This window comes from Opisthorchis viverrini (genome assembly GCF_000715545.1).
Source record: "Opisthorchis viverrini unplaced genomic scaffold opera_v5_213, whole genome shotgun sequence".
NCBI classification, from domain to species: Eukaryota; Metazoa; Platyhelminthes; class Trematoda; order Opisthorchiida; family Opisthorchiidae; genus Opisthorchis; species Opisthorchis viverrini.
Genome location: NW_008751871.1, coordinates 622,937 through 649,650, shown reverse-complemented (window position 1 = coordinate 649,650; position 26,714 = coordinate 622,937). Strand labels below are relative to the sequence as shown.

General features: G+C 41.2%; 1 protein-coding gene across 1 annotated transcript in view; it reads left to right on the top strand.

Moving 5' to 3' along the window:
• The window catches only part of T265_08378 (hypothetical protein), a gene marked incomplete at both ends in the record, with an annotated part of 32,140 nt that extends 6,528 nt beyond the window's left edge, over positions 1-25,612 (top strand). Inside the window, one exon of the mRNA XM_009174162.1 lies at positions 25,511-25,612. Coding sequence (XP_009172426.1) covers positions 25,511-25,612 — 102 coding nt within the window. The remainder of the gene's footprint in view (positions 1-25,510) is intronic.
• Positions 25,613-26,714: the final 1,102 nt, after the last annotated feature.

Genomic DNA, 26,714 nt, shown 5'->3' with positions numbered 1-26,714 from the left:
GGGAAAGAAAGAGATGAAAATGGCAACAAGGGCCTTCATGCGGAGGTCAAGAAGCTGACAAGGCAGATCAAGTTTTAGATATTTCGCCCGGCTGAACGATGATCCTGAACGTTTCTTGTCAAAGAAAGCCACTACTTAATATGCAATGACTTGGGGCAGCGTTCTCAAACAGCAGTCGTTACCCCACACTGTTTTTTCGGTACTGACCGGCACAGTAGGATGACTTAGCAGGCTCGAAGAGCGATCGGCTCCTACCTGTTGTAACTCATGTTTTACAATGATGCCCCTGACGTCCTCTCCCAGCTATTGACGTGTTTGTTTGTCCATCTTTCGCTGCTACATCTGTGTTTGAATATCATAGACGGATATAGGTCACGTAATTATCCAAGGCAATCATCTCAAACATTCAACGCACTGGGTGCAAATCTAAACTTTTGAAAAAAGTTTTAGCTATTACTCTCAAACAAACGGATGACCGCTATGTTTCCAGAGGACCGTAGTTGGTCTGCCTATCGAATATTCGATACTGAATACATTCGATTTTCCCTCATCTATCCGTAAAAACACCGTGGTTCGGCTACCGTCGGTGAACTGGATTGACATTTATGATAGCATTACCACAAGTTTACAGCCTTTAATAAAGGCAATGATACTTGAGTCTGGTTCTGGTTTTAAGGACAACTTCACAAACAAAGCCTATTTTACAAGGCAGAATGCCACACCTATCCCGGTACATGTGCATGGTCCCAATTCTCCTTTTCTCATCTCTGTATGTTAGTGGCAACCTAACTATGTGTTCTGCATCTAGTGGAAATATGCTGACGATACGACTGTTTGTTGTGAATTTGACAGCCCCGGAGCTAATAGACGTCTGTGTATCGGGGGGCCACTTGCTAACGGATAGCATTTGGTGTCACTCCTGACTCATCTAATTATGTGGTGTGAAGACCTAAGATCCCTCACCCTTGAAAAAATATCGTACAGAAACTTACTCAGCCTTCCTTGGTATTGAGGTTTTTATCACAGAATTATCTAAGGTAATTTCCCCTCCTGTTTATCACGCCTTTGTTAAAGTCCGGAGGGTGGCATTTTATTCGAACCAAACATTAGAAAAATGCATGTAATCCGGAATCCCGTCCACACTTGTGTCAGTTTATATTAGCCTTGGTTTTCGATTTACTGTGTTTCTAACGAACTGCTTAGTAATGATATTTTACTTCTTCGCTGAGCTGGGCATTTTGATTATAAACGTTTCATCACCAATCGAGGTGAGTCAGTGCGTATGTAATCCGGAATCCCGTCCACACTTGTGTCAGTTTATATTAGCCTTGGTTTTCGATTTACTGTGTTTCTAACGAACTGCTTAGTAATGATATTTTACTTCTTCGCTGAGCTGGGCATTTTGATTATAAACGTTTCATCACCAATCGAGGTGACATAGTCAGTGCGTTCTTAGGGAGCCTAGTGGTACTTAGTCTTTGGTTAGTGGTTGTGCGTTGAGTAGTATAACGAGTGTTAACATGCGTGCTGCCAACCGGGGGTGACCTTTGATCGCGATTAGTCGTGTCACTCCTGACTCATCTAATTATGTGGTGTGAAGACCTAAGATCCCTCACCCTTGAAAAAATATCGTACAGAAACTTACTCAGCCTTCCTTGGTATTGAGGTTTTTATCACAGAATTATCTAAGGTAATTTCCCCTCCTGTTTATCACGCCTTTGTTAAAGTCCGGAGGGTGGCATTTTATTCGAACCAAACATTAGAAAAATGCATGTAATCCGGAATCCCGTCCACACTTGTGTCAGTTTATATTAGCCTTGGTTTTCGATTTACTGTGTTTCTAACGAACTGCTTAGTAATGATATTTTACTTCTTCGCTGAGCTGGGCATTTTGATTATAAACGTTTCATCACCAATCGAGGTGACATAGTCAGTGCGTTCTTAGGGAGCCTAGTGGTACTTAGTCTTTGGTTAGTGGTTGTGCGTTGAGTAGTATAACGAGTGTTAACATGCGTGCTGCCAACCGGGGGTGACCTTTGATCGCGATTAGTCGTTCGGTCAGGCGGTTCCATTGGTTGCTCCGTCCTCCTGTGTCCCCATTCGCCGATGCCCACGTGACCTTTGAGGTTGGCATCCCTGCCGTCATAATCTGGTCGATGCTGGCGTGACCATTGTCCTTCCGATTCCCGACTTGTGACCTTCATTGATACGACTCCAAGGAGTTCCTTGTTTCTTTGTTTGTGAATCCAATATTCGGTCCTCCTTGAGTGTTCCGGTCTTTTGCACGTAGAGGTGCGTAAATTGGATCCAGTTCGATGCACCGGTTGATCGAATCTACTGTGGAGTACTATGCTTCCAGGAATTCCCTAACGTGTCTCGTGTCCCCCTATGCCAAAATTTTTGCGTTTTCCAGATAGAATTTATGGCCTTCTTGGTTTTGGTGTATGGATATCAAGGACCAGGTGTCGTGCCTCCTGACAGCCGCGTTGTGTTCCTTTATTCGTGTGCCTAATTCTCTCCCAGTTTGTCCAACGTGGAGTTTGTTACATTTCTTGCAGTTGGTTTAGTATACCACATTGCTCCTCTTGGTTTTGTCTCGGTTTTCCTTCGGTCTAGAGATTGATTTCTTCAGGGTGGCATTCGGTTTGTGGGCCAAGAAGATTTCTTTTTGAGCCAATAATCTGGTTGCGAGTTCTGGCATATTCTTGATGTAAGGCAGGACTACCCATCTGGTGGCTTGTTCTTACTGTTACTATTGTTGAGATATCTTCTTCAAGCTCCTCTTGATAAAATTTCTTGAATATCAATTGTTCTGAAATACTCTGAGTAGATGGTTCTCTTCCTTCTTCCGAAGTTCTGTGGTGCTGCAGTGTCTCCACCCTCGTGAACATGGTGTGGAAGCATCTCTTCTTGTGGTTTACAGGATGATTGCTGTTGTAGTTCAGTATTTGATCCGTATGAGCCTCCTTCCGGTATACGCAGGTTTCCAGAGTCTCATCCACCTTTCTGTTCACTAAAACGTCTAAGAATATTAGTCGATTGTTTCTTTCCAGTTCGATTGTAAAATTGATATCTTCAAACGTGGTGTTGAGCAGCTCATATGCATCGTGTACTGAATCCCGTTTCACGATGACAAAGGTGTCGTCCACACAGCTTTGAATTGGTGATCGGCAGTACCGCACGATCTTAGCTTTGCATAACCGCATTACTTCCGTCAAATTATACCTCTCAATTCCATTCTAGCCCTGCATTGTCACTGCATTTTTTGAATCTGGACTTTAGATTAGCAAGTCCATACCTTCAACCTCACGTACAAGAGTGCAAACCGTACAGTCAATTTTTCACAGGCCCGTGATTCCGGTTAGCTTTTTGGAAAGATAAGCGAATGTCTGAATATGCTCCATTCATTTGTAAACTAAGTTCAAAAGATGACTTATGGAGGATAGGAGTAAAAACGGAAATTACGATTGCGGTAACTTAATTTGTCTATCCAATCAAACAAGCCGCCAAGTACATCAACCATTTCGCAAAATAAGGCATTTTACGATCAACAGATCTGTTGTTTGGGCTCTTCAGTTGCTTCTTAAAATGAAGGAGTGTTTTGAGAGGTCGCCAGACACACTACGGAAACCTAGTTTAGACAGTAGGCCGGATTGGGAGTACACAACCGGGCGAGAATAGTTTTTGCCTCCTCGTCTTCAAGCTCCTGGGTTCAAACAGCAAAATCCACATGGTTAAGAATTCAGACCACAGTGTTAGGAAAAATTGGAGACATTTGATCCATGATGAGGTTTAAGATGTAATTTCCTAGGGCCAGTTTGTGAATCAGAGCTTTAAGGATTGATTAACTTGTCCTGCGTTGCCTCGATTGATGGTAGTGGGATCGAATCGGCTGGGTCGCACTAGACCAAGAACTTGGATAGAAGGCTTATCAACATAGAACCATAGCTCCACCAATTCTGATGGTAACGGCCACTGTGATGGTCAGATTCCTAGGCCTGGATCTCCAACCTCTTGGATAATGGTGTATAAGTTGCAAGAATTATTCGATATCTCTTGTCTACACGGTGTTCTGGCACCGAAGGAAGATTTTCACAACAGCCATTGGATCTCCTTCATCGCCTATTATAAATTTACGGCGAGCTTATTTAAATTATAGATGAAAGTCTGCTATCTCCTTCGCAGCTGTTGTGATTTTCAGCTTGGTCAAATATCAGCTGGCACATGGGCAAAAGTAATCCCCTTTTCATTTATACTTTAATGGTTAAGTAGGGATTTTACACCAATTTATCCAGAAATGACCCATTAACAGTCAGTCGGAATTTAGTGCTTTGCTCTTACTACAGAACGAATAGAATATACATAAAAAGCGCTACCAGAAGCTGTTATCTTCCTGTTATCATCTCTACCGTAGAAGGTTTTCGTAAGCCAGCGCAAAGCTATCTCTACCAAAGTCGCTTAACAGAGAAGGTTGTTCACTGCGATTCTGGTCTGCCATGCTTTCCGTTCCGACGGCCGTAACTGTCAGAATGCACAGCCTCGAATTGTGAATTTCAAACGCCTCCGGTCTAAAGTACTAGACTAGCACGACCTAACCGACTCGATCCCACTGTCGTCAACTAGGAAGCATCAGTAGTCCAATGAAACAACTCTCGTTACCATTATTCACGGTCTGGCCCCGTGCTCTATCACATTTCACTGATTTTTCTAGACTGCCCTTATTGGCCAAGACTTTTTGATAAAAATGTCTGAAAACAAGCGCCCGACAACAAGATGACAAAAAGAATCCCTTCAATTGGTTCAGTATTATCAATTTTCTCTGCGAATATACTGCATGTAAAATGTATGGCAAATCAAAGATGCGTTTTACATAAATGGAGCCTACTCAGTTTATAATTGGTTTTCGAAATCAGTTCATGATAGTCAATACGAGCGCAATAAATTTGGTCCTTAGGCTAGAAGTCCATGCGTAATATAGGAGACCATGTTCAACAGCCGCCAGAAAGTCAACGAGCATCAAGAGGCTAGGTCGTAACTACGATCGAATGATCTACTGGTTTTCTGAAAAATTCAAGTCTTCTTAGGAACCTGATTACGTGTCTACTGCGTTTGGATATGCTAAGAAGAAATGCAATATAATCTGCACGGATTATTGTGCGGCTTAAAATCCAGAAACAAATTCAGCTAGAGCGAAGCGTTTCCCATCTGAGCATGGCTCCATTAAAATCGTTTATCCGACAAGTGGGTTCAATGCCTAGTACACGTTTACGGTCAGATTTGGTTTGACCGACTCGTTGTGTAATCGACGATGACTAGTATGAGTTAGTTGTTAATATTCAGTTTCAAAATAGCCCCCATTTAAGCGGCTAATGATTAACAGGATGCGGACAGCGACGGTGGATTCAGTAAAATTGGTTTCGCGGAAGATAATATATAGTTGGATTTTCCAAGGAAAGCCAGTTCAGTACGATCCTTCTGGTGAGAGTATGATGATTCCACTGATTTACTTTAAATTGTATTATTTTTTCAATCTTCTATAACCAGAGGCACCGAAACCTACTTACCTCAAACACGCTGTAATAACAACGAAACCTTCAGTTAATATGATGCAGCCCAGGATGGAACATGCAATCCATTCTAAAGTTCATGTAGACGACCACCAAATCAGTACAGACGAGGTTGCAAAAAAAACAAGTCTGTTCTATTTGCTCCGACCGCAAACAGGGACATATTTTTGTTGACATCTCTATGCCATGGAGAACTGTACAATCACACAAAAACAGTTAACATCCTGTAGTTGCTGTCGCACACAAAACGCTACGACGGAATCATCACAGTGAAGTTTTGCACATACGCCATCCAAAATTATCCGATTTATTTCGGTGAAGTCTTTTGTACCTGCCGAGATGCAACTCAACTAGATATTTACGGGGCCGGGGAAACAGCTTTCATGTTTTGATAATGAAGGTGGACAATGTTTCTCGACCTTGTCCGCACCAACATCAGACGACATCTAGGTACATGAACCTATTAAAGAATGCAAGCACACAGGAACGCTCCCACCTTTTTGTGAACTGATACTGGCCATATGAAAAATAGCGACATTAATCGCGGGAGTGCATGCACCCTTGTTGGCTGGGTAGCCAGAAAAACACGGGTACTGTAACGAAATTGTGTTGCAATGCACGGAGAACTGGGACAGTAAATCATCTCCGACGAAAGTTTTGTTTAATTCAAACTGACAAATTTGTGAAGCACTCCAGCGTTGTTGATGCAAGAAAAAAGAAGGCAAAATAGTTTGAAACAAGCCTCTAAATTCCATTAGTTGGAGCCAGGCCAGCACAACACATACATTTGTATAGGAGAACCGCAATAGAGCTAGTGGACTATACAATATTTATCCGGTTTCCCTTTGAGATAGCAGTAGACCTTGTTTAATAGCCTGTAGTGATTTTCGTTAAGTAGATATTAACAGCTACTAGTTTCGGCTTAATGTGCATCTGTCGTCTACAAATATACTCTAACAGGTGTTATGGTTTATTATCCTCGGTCACACCATAGTGGCTGGTTATGTTTTATCCTGTGCGTCAAAATCCTCAATTAACCTATTTGCCTGGGCTTCACTTTGGTAATATTCTGGATCGTAATCCGGCAAACCTTGAGGATATGTCAGAATGAATTACTTCCATACTGACATGCCAGAAATGTCTTCTGCCACACATAAGCGAACAGGCGGGCAAACCCGTCTGAGCGAAGTGTGCTAGACAAGGGTCTGATACTGTGAGATATAGTTTGCTATCTATCTATCTATCTATCTATCTATCTATCTATCTATCTATCTATCTATCTATCTATCTATCTATCTATCTATCTATCTATCTATCTATCTATCTATCTATCTATCTATCTATCTATCTATCTATCTATCTATCTATCTATCTATCTATCTATCTATCTATCTATCTATCTATCTATCTATCTATCTATCTATCTATCTATCTATCTATCTATCTATCTATCTATCTATCTATCTATCTATCTATCTATCTATCTATCTATCTATCTATCTATCTATCTATCTATCTATCTATCTATCTATCTATCTATCTATCTATCTATCTATCTATCTATCTATCTATCTATCTATCTATCTATCTATCTATCTATCTATCTATCTATCTATCTATCTATCTATCTATCTATCTATCTATCTATCTATCTATCTATCTATCTATCTATCTATCTATCTATCTATCTATCTATCTATCTATCTATCTATCTATCTATCTATCTATCTATCTATCTATCTATCTATCTATCTATCTATCTATCTATCTATCTATCTATCTATCTATCTATCTATCTATCTATCTATCTATCTATCTATCTATCTATCTATCTATCTATCTATCTATCTATCTATCTATCTATCTATCTATCTATCTATCTATCTATCTATCTATCTATCTATCTATCTATCTATCTATCTATCTATCTATCTATCTATCTATCTATCTATCTATCTATCTATCTATCTATCTATCTATCTATCTATCTATCTATCTATCTATCTATCTATCTATCTATCTATCTATCTATCTATCTATCTATCTATCTATCTATCTATCTATCTATCTATCTATCTATCTATCTATCTATCTATCTATCTATCTATCTATCTATCTATCTATCTATCTATCTATCTATCTATCTATCTATCTATCTATCTATCTATCTATCTATCTATCTATCTATCTATCTATCTATCTATCTATCTATCTATCTATCCAATCCTCTGCTGAATTCCCGTGGTGTGAATACAAACTTCGAGCTTGTGAATGTTTGTCTACTTGAACTTCATCTCTCCAGGATGCTGGGTTAATCAAAGCGTCAAAATCATTGTCTCCTACAAACGTTTACTGATTGTGCATGGTTTCACTCTCCACGAGTCGCTATGTTAGCCAGTGGATATCTTCGCAGCGGGTCTAACAGAATTCTGAATCCAGACGTGATCTTGATGGAGAGATGAAGAGTGCTCATTTCGATGTCAACTGCGTGTTACTAATATTCCTTCGCTTGAAACTTATCACGTTTAGGGATACCTGAGTTACAGCTTCTTATTCGTGTTTCAACTGGCGTTACTCCACTACTTCATTCCTCCTTGTACTAGCGATATTTGTTCTAATTTTGAGAAAGGCTTAGAGGGACGGCATTGTCGTAAGTAGCTATTTGGATGGGAATCTTCCTAGGCAGAATAGAGAATCAGCAACCTGATGATTCTGCAAGAAACAAGCCCTGAAATCTGTAGGTTTAGTAAATTCTAATTCCTTTCTTCTGAGGAAAAGTTCGGTTTATTGCTGGATTTTCTTGCCATTAGTCAAACCAGTTAGAGTTTTATGACCAATTCAGCTGAAAGTTAAGCATTTAAAAAAATCTCGAAACCACATCTTAGGGCAACATTTGTTTGTCAAGATCTAGTTCTGGGATTTTATAAACTTAGTATAGAGAGAATTTAAAAAGCGTTTTACTCAAGATATAATTCGTATTTCGGCCATAATAATCGCTTTATACTTTTTGGACCCCCTAATTATCTCTTTCCACTCAGAATTCGGTTTTGGAAGATAAATCGGTTTACAAATGCTGAATAAATTGAGCAAGTTACACGAAGTCAACGGGTTCATTGGGAGATTGGGGTCTGTGAGACGTTTTGGTGCAGTCATTCATTTTTAAATGGCACAGCACTGTGAGGACACGAACTAGGGGGTTGTCTACTGACGGCCTATTGGATGATGGCATGTACCCGTCGACCTTGCAAGTCATCTGACAGTGCAAACAGTAGGTAAAGCCAATTAACCAGTCAAAGGTGCATTTGTTAGCCCATAGCTATTGAAACACATGGCTTTCCTGTACATGCTAACGGGGTCAGAAATAGGGGCACTAAAATTTGAGCGACTTGCTCCCACTTAGACAGGTGGAAACGATACGTCACTGATATGATATGTGGTTGACTTTTTGATTCTCACTCATTCATTTGACGATGTACATTCGACCATTTAGCTTCAGTGCCATTAGCTTGAGGTTGCACGCTACCGGCGCAGGTGAGCCAGGCGACTTTCCAGTGGCATCATCCGACGTCATCCGACTATGGTTTTGGTCTCTGTGGGATGAAGGTGTTCTCAAAAACCAACGAGAGTCGGTTAATGTACGTGGAATGAGAATAATTTCTGATAGTTCCAACCAGTATAAAGCTTTCTTTAAACGACGTAAATGTTTATATTTGGCCAAGGTCTGGGGGCAATGGTGACAGAAACATTTGCCCTTATAAGGTGTACAGCTGGAGATAAATATCCTTACCCGAATGGTACATTCATACACGCTAACCTTACATGGAATGTCCTGTGAAATATCCTACACATGGATTGCCTCCCCATGAAGTATGATTTCTCAGAAAACTTGCTCAATTTTCCCTTAAAACTTAATATCACTAGTTGAGTGCGCCAAAAGAAAACATTGAGGCTTTTGTTGTGCTCTGATACAACTAATGTACTTCGCAACCAAAAAAAACTTTGGGACAGCCTGAAACCACTTAGATAGTGGCTTGTTCTGTGGCATCCCAGCCTTGAGGTTCCCGAGGTAACTCAATATGTGGTGGATAGACTAGCAGTTGCTCTACATGCTAAACCCTAAATTTGACCTTCTTTATTCATTTGCTACCGAGAGGATTTAACAAGATACAAAGATGACTTTAATGTTCAGAAACCAAGCCTAGTCGGGTTTGATCCACGAAACTTCCGGTCAGTAGGTTCACGCCCTAACCTTTGAGCCTTCTCTTGCGGCAACCACTGAGCCATCTCGGACACTTAGTACATTATTGTTTACTTGTGGTCCTAGAAGTTTTAATTCAGCTTTCATTGTACCCAAGCGTGGCAATTAGATCTGAATACCCCGTAGCTTAGAAAGCCGTCGTGTTGTTTTAAACTTCAACGGCACATAACTGTCTCTAACGTTTCATCGTTACTTTAAAAAATATTCCAACATTGTGTGCTGAGCAACACAACGACGACGTACTCACATACATAAACTGATTGAAAGCATACCAGACCGCAATGAGTTTTGAAGTTTTGTGATGACTACTTTTCACGGTCGCATAAATTTCGTGCATGAAACCACGTGTTGTAGGTCGACAAACCATGCACGTTAGTTTGTGTACAACTGTTTTCATTTACACTGAACTCACATGATATGTCGTAACTTTGTCTAGAAAATAAAACAGATGCACCGCTGACACTCGATCTCAGTGGAAACATGTAGGCAACAAGCTTTGTAAATTCTTCAAAGAAACTCACGTTAAAAGCATACAGTTGGTCGATATGGTGCTACAGTTTTTGATTCCTCGTCACAGCGGTCCATGACAAGTTTGCACACAAACTTTTTACGTCGCCTATGAAATTTCTGGGAGTAGAACATACATCTGTGTACGTGATCCAAACACCTTGCGTGCCACTAACGTCACTGGCAGGCTATTACAAGTGTGAAAACATCGTAAAATCGTGTTGCTCGATACTTATATTGATTTATTATTCACTAGAATTTGGGCTGTTGCTTACAGCCTCCCAGAGATATGAGGTTGCTCAAATGGATCTTAGCCAGAATGCAATCATTTCCGGAGAATTAAATTATCTATATGGATGGTTAAGGATAGTCGCCTTGAGAACGATTTTTTCACGGGAAATGTAGATTCGACTTATTTTCTCTGTAATTTCGACTTGAATGGTTCAAATACTTATTCCGTCGCAACTGTGCACATCAGGAAACCACAAACTTGCCACACCATTTGTGTTGAGTTTGGCAACTCAGGTGCCTCTAGCGAAAGCAACCCAACTACGCTGATAAGCATGCTCAGGATTCGCACTGAGCGCGCGGTTCGAAGTTAAAGAGGGTTCAACCCGAGCGCAGAAGTTTGACAGATCAAAAGTTGCGGAGCATCAGTAGTCAGCTGAGTCATCAGCTCGGCGAGTCTCTTTCTATGGAGTCTCGAACTTGCCTTCTACTCTTGGCAGTTTAGAAACTTAACCGACAAGCTACGAGCGGCTGATTAGCAGTGTGATTAACTCGCACTTCGATGGGGTCCGGAATAACAAGCCAGTAAAACACGGATACGAAAAGCTGACGGTAAAAAACACAGGATAACCAGTGTTTGTGATACGATTACTTCTCGGTGTCCCTAAATGATGGGTATGTGTATTAGTCGTAGGGGTTTTCTTTTGCGGGGCTAAGCATAGAGATTTCGGTGCAAGGTCGAAAGCAAATTATTGACTACGGTTTATTCAGGAGGACTTCCGTAGATGCTTGTCATATTTTCTCGTTTATACTATGAGTAGTAGATGTGCCTCTAAAAGAAAGTGTTAGTGTTTCGTGAATCGGATGAGTCTTTCAAGGTAAAAAAATGTTTAGTAATTCCAACATCCAGGTTACAGACTATACTTAAAGCTCCCTGAAAGACTGGCATTTCGTTCACTCCTCACGGCATTTTTGTTCCGACTAATTTGGCTATCGTTTTTAGACCATTGCGGTCTCTGCCAACCAACAGTAAAGCAAGAACAAGAAACTTTCCATCTACTGTGGGCTGGCACAGTGATCCGAATTCGAAATAGAGTGAATGCATTTTTTCTTAGCCTAGTTACTTTCGTCGACGCGAAAACTCCTATTCTGAATTAGAACAAAAAGTAATAGCACAACTACCAGCTAAGGTGACAATGAAATTCTTCCGAAACTGACCTGATTTGTCGGTAAAAGCGTTACTTCGAGTCCACCAGCGACTCTCAGGGTGTGGGCCTAACTCAGAGAGCACTTCAACATTGCGCATCCGGTTTTACTGTCAAGCCACACACACACACACGAGCAAAGATAGACTATCTGAGTTTGGATATGTCAGGTACAACAAAATTTGCCTCTCAACTTGTTAGTATGCATTACTTGTCACTGCAAAACCGAAACGCTGAAATGTATGAGGAATCCAAGAATTTTGTTCTGCCGCTGCACACGTTGTTTCTGCTAAACCACTATGATTCAACGATAGCGAGGAACCAGGACTGGTTTTTCAATTCAGATCAGATTTGGTGCATCAGACGAAAGTCACTTCTAAGAAAGATTCAAAATGATAAGCTTGTTCTCCCTAAAGCAAGTCACTTTTATTGGATGGCTTTAAAAGGTAAAAGAGGAATTCAAATTCGCATGTAATTCCAAAATTTAGACACACTTACACACCTAGATCAAAGTTGCACTTCTCATACTTATTGTGTGTGAAGTTTTGCTGCTTAGAAATTGTCAGAAAGCAATTTTTTAACTTCGCATTCGGAAACACTTGTGTTGACCTCGTTATATAAATGTAAATAAAAGCAGCAAGAACTGTTGTTGTTGTTGGTGTTTTTGTTTCGGAAGCACGGCAAGTCCAGCGAACCGTTTCTCGCTGCCTATTGGATAGATCACTAAAAATCCACCTGATACTGGGTCACCTTTCCCCTCCCTTTANACTGGGTCACCTTTCCCTACCTTTGAAATTCATAACTCTATGCTATTATGATCGCTAAGTTATTTGATTTGCCCGACGAAAGTTAGAAACAACAGGTGGAGTGTCGTATTTTGAGTTTATTTGCAAAACCGTCCAAGATTTAGTCAGCAGGCAGTCTTGAAACCCAGACTCCCGATTGGCAGTTCGAACACTCAGGCTTTCAGGCTTGAGCGGCTCTTTACAAGAAGTAAATGCAGTTCAGGAAATTTACAGGCATCCGGACTCAGTTTCGTTTTCTTGCGACTGTTTTCTTCTGTAGACATCTCGCTCCGTGAAATAAGTAAGCATATCAGCAAACTAAGCAGCATTCTTCCCTCCCTCATCCAGTGTCATCCAAACTGGTGCCTAACTCTACTGATCTTGACAAGCTTTTTGTTTTGCAATTTTGCACACTTCATTCCGGGTAACGCGTTCATCACTCACTTTGCAATTTTTGTCCCGTTCTCAGAGAAATTCGAATATACATGTCCATATGGACGGAAATAACATGCACGACATTTAATTCTGTCGGAATCTTTTTTCCAAAGTTAGCATTTCTTTAGGACCGAGCATGTCTTTCCAACAGATAAGACATACCCCATCCCACCCAAATGGGGAAGGAAGATGTGCACCAAATCTGACAAGTGTTGATGAAAGTGGAAGTGTGTTTTACGTGGCGAAAATAGCACAGACGACTGATTCGAGAACCTGCGCTTCAAACTTTCGTACATTATTTCGATAAACCTAAGTTTGTTTCACATCTGTGTTGCCGTGTGCCCATGCATGTGAGTTTGTGTGTTTACCTATCCTCAAATTTACTTCTTCGTTTGGCAGTAGATGTGGGAGCACGCAAAGGAGGGGAGAAACTTGTTACCCAGTCTAAAGTTGTTTGTCCTCGTGGCATTTTCAAATTCAGCTGAACGACAGACAAATCCACACCCACACATTTGTTTGTCTCTTTCATGGAATTCGAAAAGCTATCCACTCCGCATCCCTCTGGTATGCGTATCCAGTGCAGGCGGCATTACACGAAAACGCGAAACGACTACAAGTTTTCAGTCAGTCCTGGAATAGGGAATGGTCTCTTGCTTCGTATTTGCGCACCCGTATGTTCGTTCTTACATTTAGTGTGCTTGTGTGTTCGCACCAACCTTTCACAAATTTCGATTCCCCATGGAAGGGTACGAAACAAGTATGTGTCTAAATGTGTGTGCATAGACATATTGGCACCGATGATTTCGAAACAACCGGGAAAAGCCATTGTGCATAGCTTTCATCGAGAGGAATATCTTCGCTCCAACCGTTTTATGGGAGGGTGACGGGCGGTCATATCAATTGTAAGTGACTTACATGGATAGCATCAATTTTGGTCATGCTGCCGCGGATAAACTGGGATAAATCTAATTGAAAAATGTGGGTGTGTGCATTATAATCAGCTGGAACGATTTAGACAGAAACTTTGCATTAACACCGAAATGATACATGGCCAAACAGCTGTATATGACAGAACATCAGAAAAAGCAGAGGTGTGATTCCAATATCAGAGGAAGCTGGAAATTATGAGGGTGGGGTGGGCCGGCAATGCAGAAGTGAACTGCAAAAATTGGTCCGTTCTGTTAACTTTCGTTGTGTGCCTGTGCCGTCATTGGATTCTGTCCAAGTATTCTCCACTGCTGGCACACAAAGAGCTGCAAAAACAAATTCCAACTGAAGGAGTTTCCGTCGATAGCGAACATGTAAGCATGCTTATGCAAGCATTTTGCTTTGGCACCTTAATGTAGGATTCGAATAACACAGGTATATGAAAAAATCTAGTGTATTCGGGCCTTAGTGCGGTAACTCACCTGTCACATCGAGAACATTTTCTTCGAATTACGCCGTCAGATTCTGTTAAGAGTGTGAAAAATCATTGTTTGGATGGATGAGAATTTATGAAGTTCTTTCAGGTGTATTTAAGTGTAACCGAGTAGAATATCTCGCAAATGTTTCAATAAAAGGTAGTTCAGACTATATAGTGAGAGTAAAACATTCAACGGTTAACTGAATCATTCTACCTGCATAGACATGTTCGTTGATACCGGTAACGTGAATAAGATCGACCTTATTTGAGCCGTTGATGACCTATGATTTCTACATTCAGAAACGGCTGTACTGTGTCTAATTGGGATTAGCAGAGAGCTGAATTTATGGCACGTATGTATTATGCCTCATATGACCATACTGGATGGATAAACTGAGTTTAGTCGAGCATTCACTTTCACTTTTGTGGCTTCCTTCGTTTGAGTGTGACCTATGGACCTAACAAAACTATTAAAGGCTGGTAATCGCATCCTGGTTTGATCAGCTGACTTAATTTAATAAGATGCGTATACGCGAGCCGCAGTCACACTAAGCAATGATGGATGAACATTCATAGATCATTTGGAACCCGCGACTGCATCTATATTCGCCTATTTATTAAGGAAGTAAAATCAGTCGAACTTCTGCAAACCTATTTTGATATCATTGGCTACGTCTGACCTTAATATGGGGTTAGGGTTGCTTATTTACAAGCAATGTACGTTTCGAACAGTCAGAATTTTGTGATTCGTTTAGAGACCTCCTATTGAAAAAAACCTCGCTTATTAGCTTTTTCAACTGCCCTCTAACTTACTGTCCTGTAGATGTCAAGGTCCCTGATTTGTAAATTTGTCTGCTGTTTTGTTGCAAAAAGAAACAATACAGAAACTTTAGACTGGCAACCAGGATCGGCTAACTGTTAATAAATACTGCATTCTTTATTGATCACGGTGGAATAATGTGTCTTTTGTCTGCTGCTCCTCCATATCTTGCGGTCTCCCCACCCATTCATCCACACAATCCATCCTGCCCAAACTTGATGAAACGTAGTCGACAGGTAAGTCTTTCTCACACACAGCGAACTTCAACATAAATGCAAATCTAAGCAGCAGTGGGTCTAGAAAATACCTTCAAGGTTGTAACAACAATCAATGAATTTAAATATGGGCTAAATTTACTAAGGCTTCATTTTGTTCCGGTATCAAATCGCCATTTTACTGATCGGGTTTGCGAAGCTATAGAGTGATACTAAGCGTGTCGGTCTACACCATTGCAGCCACAATGGCAAGTTGATGTATTTATAATGACCATTAAGGTACCCATCACACTTGTTAATAGTCTGTGAAAGCAAAATGGCAGAAAATCAATCTCACTTATCTCCAGGGCCAAATCTTACGTGCTGCATGTAATGAAACAGGCCTCCTTTGTTTTCCTGCGTCTCTGTGAGAAGCACTATCCAGAAACACCTGTAATATCGGTTTACAGAATCGCAGACGCAAATCTCGACTCCTTTTGAATCACTTGTGATTCAGCTGAAAGTAACATACAGGACCTCCCATCAGCCTGACCATTCTGTCTTGGTTATCTGATTTGCGAGCCACTGATATAATGGTCGTTCATGGTATGACAAATAGTGGGTGGTATCCTGAACACTGTGCTTATTTTTCCAATAACCACATATTCAATACAGTGGGAATTCACTAACATTTCGCAACTCCAAGAAATGTTTTGTGTATTCAGCCAAAGTTTTTGCCATCTACTAGAAAAGGGAATACATTCGAAGCAGTAAACTCTGTTCTGGAAGGCAATGACATCTTAAAAATAATGATGCTTTGGGTGCAGTTCTCTTAGTAGACTTGATGACTTATTGCGAATACTTGAATTTCAACTGTCGGAAGTCCGGTCATACAGGAACACCAAAAAGCTCAAAATTCAGCCTTACTGGATTATTGAAGTCCGAAGGTAGATCACTTAAGGGAACCTTCGTCGGAACCGGAAAGCAAATAAGGTTAAAAATCAAACGGCAGCATACATCTAAGAGCCACATAAACCACGCAGCGAACCTATCATAGTTACCGAATACATATTCCGGCTTCATATTACCTTGATGGTTTAGACTTTAACAATGTTTACATAGGAATACTGTGATTAAGAAAGAAATGGTGCAAATCCGTAGAACTGTCGTCAATGGTAGTAAATCGCAAAATCATGAAGTGATGACCGGAAGACAACAGGCCCCACAGGTACTAGCTTTTTGAGTCTGTTTCACAATTTTTGAAGAATGTGACATTTAGTTTTACTCCAGTGGTATTACCTGGTTTGTTGCGGAGCTTCTCTATATTCGATACCTGACGTTAACGTAGGATAACACTTTCATTAAGCAAAAGTGTCTAGCTATCAGGAAGAGGTTTTTTGTGGTAATGGTTTGACTCGTCTGACCAGTGCAGTTGCAAACTTTCACTCTGGCACACATTATAAGTATCACGGTATGGATGTATAGATGTTTTGTATGATAAATTGGACCCCTGAGTAAACAGTTTCTAGGATCTGGGCGGCTGTGGTTCACCTAGTTGAAAAGTAGAATGGTGGAGGGACATTTGACTGCGAGGTCAGGTTAACGTTTTGAGTTGTGTGAGGAATTCCCCAGATTTAGATGGTCCTTGACATCGTCTTGAGAAGTATTGACTCCCAAAACTATGGGATAGTCATAAGGTTCCCCACTTTAATCCCTTGGCTTAGATTTCCAGGTCGCGCCTTGGAATTTCCTCTGAATTACCTGTAGTACTGTTAAATGATGTAAGTCACCTTGTTTTGCTGCACTGAATTAAATTTGTGTAGGATATTCCATCGTGCAAACCACATTGTGTTGCACTGTATTCGTAGTTTATCAATGTGCATACGAGTCATCTGTTTTTGCAGTGGATAACACAAAGAGCTGAGGTCTAAAACAACGCTAGAAGTGAATTCAATGGGAAAAACACCGTGTTTCAGGTTAGACTGCTTTTTAGATGATCTTAAGTGCATATTCTGTTTATTTCATACGATTTGCTTGGACCACCTCCGCATGTATTGCGAGTTTCACTGTTTGCTTGTCCCAGTGAGAGTTCATAAATCTGGATCGTCAAGTGATTATGCCGGTAGCCTGAAAATTAACCAATCCTCCAGTCTTCTCTTATTTCTCCCGCCTCAGCGCAACTCACTGATGGAATTACGTACCCTGTACGGTGGTTCATCTGTGCAGTTCGATGTGCTAGACGAATCCGCTTAAAGTGTGCGCGTACTTTACACGCGTTCTCCCGGAATAACTAGTCTTTAAACGTCCAGAGATAATTTCCAGAGGGTCGGGTTTTCTAATGTTGAATGCTTCATTGAAACTATTAACAAGCATTGATATTAAATTTAGGCTATTGGATGCTATCTTTCAATTTGGATTCCGTTAACACTACTGATAAATAAACCCTTGAAAAACCGCTCAACTAGCAAGTATAGGAAATTTGTGGGTACATCAGCTAAACACAAGCCTACATATATGTACAGCCAAGCTACACCAATGCCTATGAAACTAGATTTTTTGATTAGCGCACTGTGCAAAACGTTTCGGTCAATGAAGATATTCCTGGCACACGCTTTTGTGACATTGCATAAGAAGAAACCTTCTTTGCTGGCCTCTTTGCGACAAAAACTCAAGCCGTGTTGGTGGTTTGTGGGACAAAGTGAGAAACTGCGTGTTTATTGACAACAGGATGAATAATCACCCTTTAGTCACACAAAAACCTAGGTGGAGTTTGAAAACAGGTGACGAACGAGAAGCTACATATGAATCAGCAGTGACGTATGTTTTATCATCCACTATCGCGAAGCTACCAATATTTACACTTCTAATCAATACATAAGCAATAATGTTTGTCCCTGTTCATCTTTCACCTCAAGCCAAAGAAGTTTGAAACAGACATCATTATACTACAGAACCGAAATTCAGAACGCTTATTGCTTCATTTCACGTGAAACTCGCTCAGTGTATCTGAGCCGTTTTTGGTGCATCTATACTTTTTTTCACAGGTAAAGTGTAATTTACTTTTTTGAGAATACTGATTCTGTCTTGAGCATTCTTGTTTTTAGGACCCTCTCAGATTTTTAGCCAAGTCTAAATATTACCACACACAACCGGTCATTTTAACGGCACGCAGAAGCTGTCATTTACGAACTTCTGTGTCTTTGACGAATGCCACCACTTAGTTATACATTTAGTCTTCACATCATTCCTGTTGTCCTGGGGTTCAGCCAAAGAATGGGCTCTTACAAGAACCCAGCAATGCATATTCTGGGACTTTTTGCATCCGATCGCGTTCGTGAACAACAAATCCAAGCACGCCAAGATGTATATATATATATATATACATCTTGGCGTGCTTGGATTTGTTGTTCACGAACGCGATCGGATGCAAAAAGTCCCAGAATATGCATTGCTGGGTTCTTGTAAGAGCCCATTCTTTGGCTGAACCCCAGGACAACAGGAATGATGTGAAGACTAAATGTATAACTAAGTGGTGGCATTCGTCAAAGACACAGAAGTTCGTAAATGACAGCTTCTGCGTGCCGTTAAAATGACCGGTTGTGTGTGGTATACAAGTGCTTGATGTAGAAGTGTGGTTGGTATCTAGCCAAACCTCTCGAGCAGGTCACTTACTCGAGGCCAGCTCTTGCGTTGGACAAAATATGCCCCCACGTATGGTCTGCTGAATTTGGTGTAAACCTTAGACAATGAGGTAAGAAATATGCATGTGACACATAACAGCATACAAATGTGCACTGGTATTAGATAATTGACATTCAAATGCTGACATATATCCTTAGAAACTTCTGGCTTGCAACGGAATACAGCAAACTCCAAAATAATTGACCATAAATGTGCTTGCAAAATCTGAAGAGGTGATAAGAATTGGGCCTGCCAACTGCCATGCTGAAGAGCGTTCTGATCAACCAATGATGTAGCTGAATCGATGGGAAAGAAAATGACTTCTATGTTTTAAATGATTTCGTAATCCATTCGCACCGGAAAATCAAATTTATGAACAATTCATATCTCAACAAATTGCCATCAACAACCGATTTAATTATGAATCGGAATTAGATAATTTAGGGAAGGTTAATTGGGTGAATGGCTTTATAATCTTATTTCTAACATAATATTATAAGTGCCTCGCTCACAATTAGCAGTCACAAAATCCGAAAACTTCGTCTCCTCCAAGCAAGTTTTTTGCCATCTCCAGACACCTCACACTTCCAGCAACACACCGTACTGACCAGTCCAAACATAAAATATGATTACAAGATGGATTATCCAGTCTGGTTTTCTGTACGGCAGCCTTTGAATTTGGAAGATTCGTGAAAACAACATTCTCGGAACAGGTGAACAGATTTCGATCCGATCAACCTTAGCCATACAACCGCGCTCAATAAGAAGTTCGTTCAGTCACTGACAACAACAGAAAGCTATGGAATGCACGCAAAAATTGAATTCATTGTCTAGATTTCATCTCTGAGCATTCTCTGTAGGTTTGGAAATCTGTTTGTAGCCTTTGACACGTTTCACTAAAGTTGCGCGGAGTTGGCTGGAAGCTTCGGTGCATCCAAATAAAGGGTGGAATTCCACTCTCCAAAGCGGAATTTCAATGTATCTCGACTCACAGATTTTTCAGAATCTGTTAGATCACTCTCACAGCTTAGATTTATCGATATTTCATGATTTCTAGATATTGGAGTGATAGTAAGGCTTGTGGCCAGAGGAGCGAGCAACCAAATTAGAGAGTAATTAGCAGCCAAAATTGGGAAGTAGATTCTTACACAGTGGCACGGAATAGTTGCATTATTTTCCGCTATTTCAGAAGGGCACGTAAGAAGCTTGCTCTCTTAATAACATAGCAGGTTTGAACACATCTCAAAAAAACTAAATGCTCAGGCATTCATACGATTATATGTATTTATCGGACCAGAACTCCGCCAAGGATCTCTGGAAATCATGGTGATATAGATGCCCAAGCATGGAAATTAAGACCACCAAGAAGGGTTAAAGTAGGCGGACTTTAGAGAGAACTTTTCCAAATATGTGTTATAACGTGGTACACTTATCCTTCCGACGGAGAACTGCAGCTGATCTTGTAGAATTGATTCCTTCTGCGTAGTTTTCTAAAGCCCTAACTTCATGTGGCCGCCAAGTGAGCCTCAAGTGAGCTACTCACATTTCTGAGTAACTTGTGATCTGTTATCTGATCTACACAATATGTCATACGTTACATATTACGTCACACTTCCTATTTGATCACATTTTACATATGAGTATATGAGGAATGTAACAAGAGGCCTTGTTATCTAGTTAGCTGTTGAAATCTTCTAACTGTAGAAGGCATTATGTGGCCCCAAAATCCTTCCGTTTTTGGCTTACTATTTACTGTTTCGCATTACTTTGAGCGGTTCGATTTGTCTCAGACGATTACTTTGAGCGGTTCGATTTGTTCTCAGAAGATTTACCATGAAAGTAGCATCATCCTTGACAAAGCAGTTCCTTGATACATTAGCAGTGGTTTTGGGGTCACCTCGCACGTACGCATGTTGTAAGCAATACGAGGACCAGCTCTTACCCTTTCGATTTATATGCAAATGAAGTGAATAGTCTGTGTAAAGAACTAGTTAAATGCAAGTTTAATTGTCGAAACCTTGGTGTTCTTCCATGCCTACGTCATCAGGATCCCACCTTTCCATTGAAATTCAAGTCTAATTTGATGACTCATTCTAAAGGGAAGCTACTAGCACTGGATAAACCCTGATTGGACAAGAGTTGCTCGCCATACACTTTCACAGAAAACTCAACAATCCTTTGATACATTGCAAGCTAACTAATCTTTTGGAGGTAGGCCAGTTTAGTGCAACGTTGCCCGAGTTGAGACGCATATGCTCGGTAAAATGCATCCAGGCCACAACAAGCTTCGTGATTCCACTCATTTTCGACGAGAACGTCATCTCCACAGTGGCTGTTGTTCACAACCTAAGAATAGAACGGCAGTGTCCAGCGTCATTTTACGACTGATGCGAGCGATTAGGAGTTTACTTTAGAGATCATATGGTTTATCAAGTTGTTTTTTAAAGGCCTAACCAAACATCTGAGCTTTCCCCGAGCGAGTGAACTCACAAGCCCTCTAAGAACTCTTACCACTGGCTAGAAAAACTGGTCGAGGCACCAGTAACCTTATGCCCCATGTTAGATCTCATGTTTTATACTGCACACAAATCCTGAATTAGGAAAGTCCGTTCGCCATGGTCACTAAACAGTGTAAGGGGTATGCAGTGGACGACAACAGTGAGGTCAAGCTTCGATTTTGCACTGCACCACTCACCGTAAGCAGACGGAATTCGGGTTAGAGCACAGATTGCCAAACGTCCCGTTCCATTTTTTGGCTTTGCGTTTCCCTCACGTTGAATTCGCACAACTGGGAATTCCTACTTAGGAAGGACAAACTGGAGAAGTACCGTGTTTTATTAATCAAGAACAAATTATTGTCACACCCTTGTGAAAAGCCAAATTGTCATCAAACGTATTGCAACTTTAACAGTGTTTTGCAACCCCCTTGCGGTTGGTGTGAGATTTTCAACGAGGTGTCATATTTATTCCAAAATCTTCTTGCGTGTCGGGAATCTATCAATACAGAGCATAACAGAATAATGAGTTAACATCAAAATAAAAAATACACATAAATAGACTAAAAACGGAAGGGAAGCTGGAAGAACCTTCTCCCAGAGTAAGCAGAAGTCGCATTCCAAAGGCCCTATCTAATGAATCCAATTTCACCTTCAAGAAACAGTTGCTATCCAGACCATTCGCGTTCCTCAGTTGTGCGATATTTTTGCTGGTTAACTTCCTCCATGACAAATTCCGACATATCAGCTGCTTCTTCAGGTCGACTTCACATTCACTCATGAGATAGCTTACTCTCAAGAAACAAATTACAGAGACCTAGAGAAGGTCTCCAACGGCTGTTGGAGCACATCTCTTGGTGGTGGGTAATGGGACTGACGCAATAATATAATGGTCTCGTTTTAAATGAACACCAGAGGGATTCCGGAGAGATGATTACCGTCATACACTAGTTTTGTCCAAGATTATACAGAGTAACTAAAAGCCGAATATTATACGCGTGCACATATGCCGGCCTCAATGTACTCCGAAGAAGTTCAGATTAAATTGTTCCACGCAACTTGATCCAGTAGGCAATAATTGCTGTTCCTGACAAACAGTGCAATTGTTTTGCCATCTGCTTAACACACAAACACGCTCTTTCCTGCTATTCCATATGATATTTGGACAGGAAAACCTGTGTATGTGTAAAAACTACTTCGGCTTTAATGCTTGTGTAGTTAGTTTTTATCCCTGTTTGATCGTCATACCACTTTCTTAACAGCCAAAAAAATGTGCACCAAAAGTTTGGCTTATCCACGTGCCTGTTATGAATAAACCAGTAGAAACATTTCATACGTTACAGAAACGTACATGTGAATTCCTCACTTAAAGTAATGGAAAGTTGCGGTGTGTATAGTCCAAAGCCTCTGAACCAAAGAAATATCATCTCATACCGGCGTACTAATCTTAGAGCCCAGTATTGTTATTCATTCAACAGACAGGCTGACAAATTTCATGAGATTCCGCGACAGACAGTGTTGTGCTCACAGATTAGAGATCAAATCCTTATGTGTGGCTCCCCACAGTGTCAGTGCCGTTACATACGTCACATATTCACTAATCACGATGAGTCGCCTTCTGGAAGCTGGACACTAGTTTTTTTCATGTGAATTGCTATTTGGTTCAAAAGGGAATGCATTGCCTTCCAATTTTTTCTTCAGCCACTGGTGTCACATTATGCGTGTAACTTACCTATGAATAACAATGAATGATAGTAAAGTGAAATGTTCGTTTATGCTGTACTTCACATACCTAGTGTCAGCGTCTTTGTCAAACTGCTCTAAGAAATTCGGATAATAATGTACAGTAATTGCACGTATTACCTAAGCAGTCCTCCTGTGGTATCGCCATCTCCCCACAGTTCGCTTAAGTTCCGAATTAGTGATGCATAGCAGCAGTACTGCACTTTTACACTCAGTTATGCTCCGCAATAGTTCAGTGAGGTGTTTCCCGATATCACCTAATGCTGTTAGATGTACACCCTGCGGAACAGGACACACACTGCTCTTCACTAGCCCACGACCGATTCCATCATCAGGTAGCAACTGTCACCAATTTCCCGTCTACATTATGTTCCACTTGAACATCGAATTTTCGGCCATTAGTTGAGTCTCCCGTTGATTAAGTTAATTTATGCATAAATCCGCTGTGCCACAGTGATTTCTTTACATGCAATGTCTCAACCTTCCATTAGGAAGGTTATCGGGAAAAAAAGGGATACGTATTCATGTTAATTCAATTACTTAAACGTCACACGACATTTCCTGTGTCACTAATGGCTCAGAGTGGTATACTTTTATGGGGACTTGGCAGCAAGCAATTAAATTATACCAAAATCAGTCATCCTGTTCAGTCATCCAGCTTGATATACACATGCGAAATTGGCTCGAAGGGTATCGTTGAACTAATACACCGTTTACATCAACGACAAAAGCTGATCCTACTGATAGATGTATGGGTCAAGATTAAAAGAGTACTGGTTGCTTGGTTCTAAAGAAAACTAATACAAAAGATAACTTCACGCTAATTAATTTTCGGCTAAACCAGAGGCTGCGGGCCCCTTATATGCCTTTCTTATGATAAGGATTATCAATTCCTAATGTCCACTTTATATTACGACATTTTTATTTTTCCAAGTGGATCAGAAGCGCCTACGAGATTCACCTATCTATCAGGAATGGTTGCAATATGGCAGGCAGTGCACAAAAACTTGTCGGGAACTTAGCCCATTCTGCCAACAACTGCAGTGGATTCGCACTGAAATCTTGACACTCACCCAGTATCCACGGGAAGCAAACACAATTCCTACGTTTAACATGCAACTTATCTGTCATCCACCAAATAGAAAACATGCCTCCTCTGGCGGTTAATCATTCAATCTTTACTGTATCTACGTGCTGTCATAGTCTACTAACAGCATGTCCCGGCTACTTATCTATACATTATTGCGTCTATGTGCTTGATAATCAAATGTGACGTTGATACTGTCCAGGAGCTTGAGTCTACACATATGCGATCAAGGCAACAGCAAGGTCGGTGCGAAAATTTTAAAGGCAAACAGCAGGAAAAAGTTTTTCCGTCAATGTGGCCCCATTATAGGCATCTGCGATTTTTACATATTCGCGCTTCGTTTGATTTGAAATTCCCGGCTACGAAGTGATTTGATGTAGATCCAGTTAGTTATGGAGTAGGTAGGTTTTTTGATGTCAAGAAAAAATCAACAGCTCACACCCCTCTACCAGCTTCCAACATCTGGTGAAGCGAAGGCATAACAAATATCACTACATGAACTGCCTTTCACTGGTTGTCCTGGGGTCTCTGTCCAATAGCGAGACTGGTTAAGTATCGAAAATTTTGATGTTCGACCTGTTGGTATAATTTGACTCTTCTCGGCCAAAGCCAACTGGATCAAGGAGACCCACCGAACAGTAAAAGCAAACATTGTTTGTCCCCGCTCTCACATGAATTCACACTGCATTCTTTGTCTTGTTTTTTGTAGGCATATACTCCCCATTCATCTCCCATCCGATGGTTTACAGAACACTATACCGTTAGTGGTAGTTGTTGTCACACCAGACATAGACAACGTCGAATCATCTCACGATGAAATTTCACCAGACAGAATCACTTAATGTCGAGCTGGTTACCGCTGCATTATATTGGGTATCACTGGGCTGATACAAACTTGTAAGACTTATCGAACGTGAAACAGAACAAAAATTAATGAATAGAATTGACGCACTACTGATGGGGTCACTGAAAACTTTTCAACAGCCCACGACCAGGTTCATCCTTATCATTACATCATAAAAAAGAGATTCAGTTGTGTTTCTCGTGAAAACCAATTTGGCATGCAAATAAATGTATTTTGCTATTTCGGTGCATTTTAGGTTCATGCAATACATACGATTGACGGAAATTCGAGAAATTCGTCCCGTCTGATGAGCTCCGAGATGGCCGAAATCGGTCTCGGGTTGCCGGAGGATTTTTAGCAACCCTGTGAGCAATGTGCTGCCTATAGTCGGCGCGTTGTACCACCTCCTCGTGGTGTCAACTGGGTAGTCCAGACGTCAGTCTGGGTGAGTCAAGTGTTCGGAAACTCCAAACAGGACTAACCATCCTATTTGGCTTCAATATGCTGGTTACTTTCAACAATGTACAATGCGAATTATCTGGCACCTCCGCACCGGTTCTAAACAGTACACGGGAGAAACTCGTGGAGTTCACGTGTGAGGACTGTGGCAAGTGCTGCAAATCGAAAGCCCACCATGGAGTTCACGACAATGAAAGTGTTGGTACAAACATGGTCACCTAGTTGGCCTGCGCCTTTTTTCGATGAAGATTGACCTGCGTTGACATCGCCGGCAAGCACACCCCGCCCAGCATAATGCAGACAACCTCGGCTGAGGGAAGAATTCCGGTGTCCGCTGGTCCCAACAAGAGTCACAATTACTCTTCTGACTGACAATTTGTATCCGTCTTGTGACACGCAGACAGCGCTGTTCACGAGATTGTGGCAGTATTTCCCCCGTCGAGCGACTATCAGCATCAAAGCCAGGTTACGAGTGCTCAAATGGCAAGCACAACAGGATGAATCATCATGCGGAGGCCCTGAACAAACCATCGGCCTACTCATGGGAAGCCGATGACTATGGCGTCTGGTTTAAACAAACCATGGATTGCGCCATGTCACTCTTGGGATTCCGAGCTCGAAGTTCGCTTGCTAGTGTTGCCCGAGGGTTGCATTCTGGCATCGTGACACCGGAGCAAGTCCTGTCACTTCTGGACCCCATGTTTTCAATACATTTCCACACACCTGGAAAACTTTGTCCTGATGTCATCGTTAGCTAGCCCATCAAATGTCGGTCGACCGAAAGCAGATCCGCCGGGCCAACGACGCCACCATCCAGAACCTATTCCACCAAAGATGGAAAGATGCAGCGTCTGCCGTGCTCGATGGGTCGTGGAATTATCTATGCAAAGGTAACTGCGACCTACCTCTAGAAGCCGAGAAGTATTGGAAACAGGTGCTTTCTGCTCCAAAACATGTGGATAGCCAGCCAAGTTGCATAGTAGCACCGTCCGATCGAAGTG